The following is a 6,000-nucleotide window of genomic DNA, read 5'->3' on the forward strand; positions in this document are numbered from 1 at the left end:
CTTTTCTTTTTTCTATATCAAAATAGAAGGTAACAAGAAGTTCTTATCCTACAGGTAAGGTGGGATGATGTTGAAGCAGGTAGGCATAAAAGGGTTTCTATTAAAAGGGTTTCTTATCCCTCAATATTTGCAAAACTAACCATCCAACAAATATTAACCAATATTCAACGATGGTCAGCCACTATACGTCACGTTACATGCACATGGTCCACACGGAAAAAGACAAAAAATATTCAAAATTAACTCATATATAAACACGATCCCAAACTTTTCCAACCTTTCCCGCGCTAAAATAAAATCATGAAGAACTTCAACAACATAGACTAACTACAAAAATGGCTCCTACTGCTATTCCACCATGGCTAATCACGTATTTCATCAACAAAATCTATCCCTAATCAAACATGCAACCACAATTACTAATCAGAAACTGAACAACCTCACCCACTTACCTTGGATGGTTAGGATTCTTCCGGTCAAGATGTTCGATCGCTTTCCGGTGACCCCGTTCAGTAGCAAGCGGGTATTTCTTGAAGGTCGGTTGCTTCTTTGCTCAGAGACTATGGGCCCCGGTGACGGAATACTCGCAAGATGTTTAGTTCGGCGGTGAGATCTCCCACGCCGCTGTTCTGATCGACGGCTTCACGCCCGGCAGCTGGGTTGCAGCGAATGCCGGTTGTTCAGCGACGGCACCGTGCTGGTTGGGAAAGGAACAGGTCGCTTGGGCTCGCCTGTGACCTTCCTTGCTTGCAGGTTGCGGGGCTCAGCGTTCTAACGCTCTCACGGGTCTCTGCAAGGATTTAGGAGGGTTTGAATATTGGGAGGAGAAACGGCGAACGGGTATTTGGGGAAACAACCAGCGAAACAAAAGGGATTGGGGATTTGGGGAAACAATCAGCGAAACAAAAGGGATTTGGAGATTTGGGGAAAAATTGTAAATAGTAAAAATATGGTAGTGTGTTAAAGTAAACAACCATAATAGGATTAGGATTAATTTTTTGGTTTAATTTTAATTTGGGCCTAATAAAGAGCCCATTGTAGCTATTGTATACATATCTCATTGTTTCCCTAGCGGGATCCCATAAAGAAATAGTAATATATAATTATATATATTAATGATCTTAATTATTTAAAATTTTATATTTATTTTTTATATATAATTTTGATGTAGGATATAAATAAAAAATTTATAATTTATTGATAGATAAACAATATATAAAATTGATCTTTTTAAATATTTTTAAAATATATAAATTATAATTATTGATATATAATTATAGATTATATTCTTATTATTTGAACCATTTCGTGAACTTTCAGTAAGTCGAGTTTAAACTTAAAAAATAAGTTCAATTGTTAACGAGTTAAGTCGTGAGCCAAATTCAATTCTTATGAGCCAAGCTTAAGTTTGGTCTAACTCAACTCATTTTACTTCGAACCCTAGTCATAGTACTCCAAATCAACCAATCATCGTTTATTTCAGCTTGTGCATGACCAATTAATTTGTGACGGTAAGTTTTCTTTAAATGAAAAAAAGGGATGTCAATATACTGGTTGTTTTTTGGTGTTAAGCTCATTAAAAGTAGATTTTTTTTTAGAAAGATAGTAGTTACTAATTTGTATTATGTGGCAGTTTATTTATTTGGTATTTATTACGAATTCTTTAAGAAATTAAATTTTAATAACTTTATTATTTTTTAGAGTTTAGTATTTAAAATTTAGACTATGATCTAAAATTTAAAGTAAAAAAAAATAAATAATTGATATTAACTTAAAAAAACTAGAATTTAGTTATGTTGTGTCTAAAAAATATATGTTAAAATTGTAAATTAAAATTTGTTATTAAAAATACAAAAAAAAGTTTTTAATATATTTGTTTTATATTTATTAAAAAATATTAAAAACTTATACTAATCATTATAGATGTTAGCTAAATCCAAAAAATTAACTACCTAATTAAACTCTAAAACATAATGAGTGTTTATTGCTTAACGTTTTGCTTTAAATGTCCAAGGCCAATCGATGAATGGTTTTTTCACCAGGAAAAGCTATAATAAAGAGTAAAAATTATTTTTTCTAATAAAAAAAATCATGTAGAATATACATTTTTTCATAAATATAATAAAAGTTTTCATTCTTCCTCCAACTCTATTTTTTATCAAAAAAAAAAAAAAATCATTTCTTCGTGACTAAAGTGTTTCTTTTTATTTCTTTGGACTTTAAAATCTAAAAGAAAATGCATACTAATATTCCAAATTAATTTTCTAAAAATTTGTAGTTGGATAATTTAATTCTTAAAAATCTTAATCACCAAATTATTTCATAATTATTTATTTTGTTAGATATATCAATTCTTGTGTCAAATTTTGGTAAAAAATTAAACAAATTAGTTGTTATCGTTATTTAAAAAGATATAATAGTATCTAATTTTTTTTAAAAAAATTTATCCATTTATATAAATGAACAATCTCATGTGAAAATTGATTTTATGTAATGTACAAACTTTTTTATGAAAATTCGAATTAGTACCAGAAATAGGATTGAATTTTATGTTTTAGTTATTTTAAGTCAATATTCTTAGTCAACTGATATAAAAAGTTTTAGTAAATAAATCTATATAATAAAAAATAATACGACATGATTAATAAAAATTATGATTTTTAATCAATAATTAATTAATACAAATATTTTTATATTAAATTTTAAATTATAATAACATAAAAATACATATTATTATAAAATATTGTCTAATATTGATAGGAAAAAAAAATTGATTTAACATTTTTTGTTAAAAGAATAACATGTACAGGACTAAATATATATGTATGGCCATTATTGATATGGTGATTAATATCCGGACATTATTTCCAACGACTTACTTGCAGAGTAGGTGACAGATTAAAGAAGACAAATTAAATTTTACCACATAAAAGAAAGAAAGAAAGAAAGAGGGAATCAAACTTGTGTGTGTTGTTCTATATGACTATGAACATGGAGGAGCCCCTACTGGCACCTAGAGAGAAAGAACTAGAGAGAAAAAGAAGAAGAGGAGTAACATGGAAAAGCTTAATCCAAGAACTGAAGAGTATTTGCATCATAGCAGGTCCTATGGTAGCTGTTACAGCCTTCCAGTATCTTCTACAGATTGTATCTATCATGATGGTTGGTCACCTTGGTGAGCTTTATCTCTCTGCCACCGCCTTAGCTTTCTCCCTTTCTACTGTCACTGGTTTCAGCCTTCTTGTAAGTTCTAACCTCCTCCACCATGCATTCTTCTTCCTTTTTTGTGATTATGAATCTGAAACTTGTTCAATCTTCATTCTTCAATGCACATAAACTATAGGGTCATATCAATAAAGCATTAGTCTTTGTGAGGTCATGTTACATGGAATTATTATGACTTCAGTGGGGTCCATTTTGTACATGTCACTCTATATAAGAATACCAAATATGATTTGTAGTATGAGTAAAGCATTGAATCTCTGCAATTAGTTGATTGATCTGTTTAACAACTATGAACTATCCCTTACATATGAACAGTTAGGGATGGCTAGTGGTCTGGAAACTACTTGTGGACAGGCTTATGGAGCTCAGCAATACCAAAGAATTGGAAAGCAAACATACACTGCCATCTTCTGTCTAATATTGGTGTCTGTTCCTCTGTCTTTCATTTGGATCAACATTGAACAGATACTAGTGTTCCTTGGTCAGGACCCTATGATTGCTCATGAAGCAGCAAAGTTCTTGCTTTGGCTTGTTCCAGCACTTTTGGCATACTCAATTCTGCAGCCATTAGTTCGATACTTCCAAATGCAAAGCTTGCTTCTTCCTATGTTGATAACCTCTTGTGTAGTCTTTTGTGTCCACATACTTCTTTGTTGGGCATTGGTGTTCAAGACTCAACTCAAGAATGTTGGTGGTGCTTTATCATTTAGCATCTCAATCTGGTTGAATGTCATCATTCTTGGATTATACATGAGATACTCTTCAGCATGTGCCAAAACAAGAGCTCCACTCTCCATGGACATATTCCAAGGAACTCGCGAGTTCTTTCGATTTGCAGTCCCTTCTGCAGTAATGATTTGGTGATATATATATATACACATCTCTCTTCAACTATAAATAGTTTCTTTTTTCCAAAAGATTTCTGTAATAATTCAGTGTGTTCATGTAGTCTTGAATGGTGGTCATTTGAGCTGATAATCTTGCTATCTGGGCTGTTACCAAATCCACAACTTGAAACTTCAGTACTATCAGTTTGGTATGTTAGTTACTCTTCTTTCATCTTTTTGTTGTGATTGCACTAATATTCTGTGACTTTCTTTCTGTGCAGTCTTAATACCATTTCAACTGTGTATTGTATCCCTTTTGGAATTGGTGCTGCAGCAAGGTTCAAATCATAATTCACAAAAGCATTCATTCTACAAAATCCAAATGCATGTGTCAATGGAATCATGATTATTAATTCCGTGTGTATGGTGATGATGACAGCACAAGGATTTCAAATGAACTAGGAGCTGGGAATCCAGAGGCTGCCCGGATTGTGGTGATGGCAGCAATGTGTCTTGCAATGATGGAGACAAGTGTAGTAAGTGCAACTCTCTTCAGCTGCCGCCACATCTTTGGATATGTTTTCAGCAGTGAGAAGGAAGTTGTTGATTATGTAACTGTCATGGCTCCTTTGGTCTGTCTCTCAGTCATATTTGACAGCATGCAAGGTTTTCTTTCAGGTGATTTAATTAATAAATTATATTGTGCTGACTCTTATGAGACATGGTTCGTCATGATTTGTGTTTGGTTAATAATAGGGGTTGCTAGAGGTTGTGGATGGCAGCACTTAGGTGTTTATGTGAATCTTGGAGCATTCTACCTCTGTGGGATTCCAGCTGCTGCCACATTGGCATTTTGGGTGAAACTGAGAGGAATAGGACTTTGGGTTGGTATACAAACTGGATCTTTTCTTCAAGTTTCTCTACTTGCTATCATAACAAGTTGCATCAATTGGGAACAACAAGTATGTCCTCTACCCTCTTTAATTTATCTGTCTTGATAATGCATCAGTTGCATCATTTGATTTCCGGCAAAAACTCAGATGCAGTTGACTTCACGTGAAGTTGATAGTTGAGAGTTATTAGATAAAAATTTAGTCAAATTAGTCAAATTATTTAACGACTCTCAATTATTAATTTCATATGAGGTCGACTGCACCAGAGTTTCCACCTTGATTCTCTTATAAAATTGTGTGGTCTTGATAATGCAGGCAATTAAAGCAAGAACGAGAATATTTGAGGGTCAATTTTCAGCAGACACTACATTGGTATGAGAAGCTGGTCATTTGTTGAATTTTGATGATGATTCATGAGTGTTAAGCTTTAAGAACATTTGACCAAGGAACATGTGTTCATTTGAGAGGGTTAATTGAGCATGCAACCTGACACAATGACACATCATATTTATGGACGCCACGTGTCATCAAACAATCCCAAGGCCTTGTAACCGTTACCCCTCCAGAACTTGAAATCATATACAATAATATGCAGCTCTTTTTCAAATATATATACGAAAAAGTGTAGAGTCAGCAATTTTGTTAAATTTTGAAATAATTAGTAAAAAAAAATGAGTTATTGAATAAAATTTCACATCAATTTCACACCAATAACAGTATTTGATAGTTACAAATCATAAAAGTTACTGCCTCTCTAGCATTCTTTTATATATACTTGTTTAAAATCACAAATTAGAAAACTATTCATAAACCTTGTCTCTATCAAACATATATAATCACGACTAAATAATAAAATTTTATAAATCTTGGTTTTAAACCATAATTTATAAATAAAATGAAAAAAATTGTCCCAAATATGATTTAAGTGTTTTTGTAAATTTGAATGAATCTAACTCCGAAACGAAACATAAAGACAGACCAGTCACGAAGTCAGGGAGAAATGATTTAATTTGACAGAATATATAAGTTTTTGTAAAATATTAAAGAAAAATATA

The 6,000-nt window shown here is 32.1% G+C and overlaps 1 protein-coding gene across 1 annotated transcript; it reads left to right on the plus strand.

Moving 5' to 3' along the window:
• The first annotated feature begins 2,875 nt into the window (after window positions 1–2,875).
• On the plus strand, window positions 2,876–5,636 carry LOC130947687 (protein DETOXIFICATION 12-like). The gene is made up of 7 exons (XM_057876387.1): window positions 2,876–3,243; window positions 3,541–4,085; window positions 4,175–4,261; window positions 4,334–4,390; window positions 4,492–4,730; window positions 4,809–5,014; window positions 5,261–5,636. Exons 1-7 carry the CDS (start codon window positions 2,980–2,982, stop codon window positions 5,321–5,323), a joined length of 1,461 nt encoding a protein of 486 aa, XP_057732370.1. The 5' UTR covers window positions 2,876–2,979; the 3' UTR covers window positions 5,324–5,636.
• The last annotated feature ends 364 nt before the right edge of the window (window positions 5,637–6,000 follow it).

This window comes from Arachis stenosperma, chromosome 9, assembly GCF_014773155.1.
Source record: "Arachis stenosperma cultivar V10309 chromosome 9, arast.V10309.gnm1.PFL2, whole genome shotgun sequence".
Classification (NCBI taxonomy): domain Eukaryota; kingdom Viridiplantae; phylum Streptophyta; class Magnoliopsida; order Fabales; family Fabaceae; genus Arachis; species Arachis stenosperma.

Coding starts and splice junctions, on each gene's coding strand:
- LOC130947687 (XM_057876387.1), top strand. CDS start 2,980: ATGACTATGAACATGGAGGAGCCCCTACTGGCACCTAGAGAGAAAGAA. Junction 4,086..4,174: donor CCTTCTGCAGTAATGATTTG/GTGATATATATA, acceptor GTGTTCATGTAG/TCTTGAATGGTGGTCATTTG. Junction 4,391..4,491: donor GGAATTGGTGCTGCAGCAAG/GTTCAAATCATA, acceptor TGATGATGACAG/CACAAGGATTTCAAATGAAC.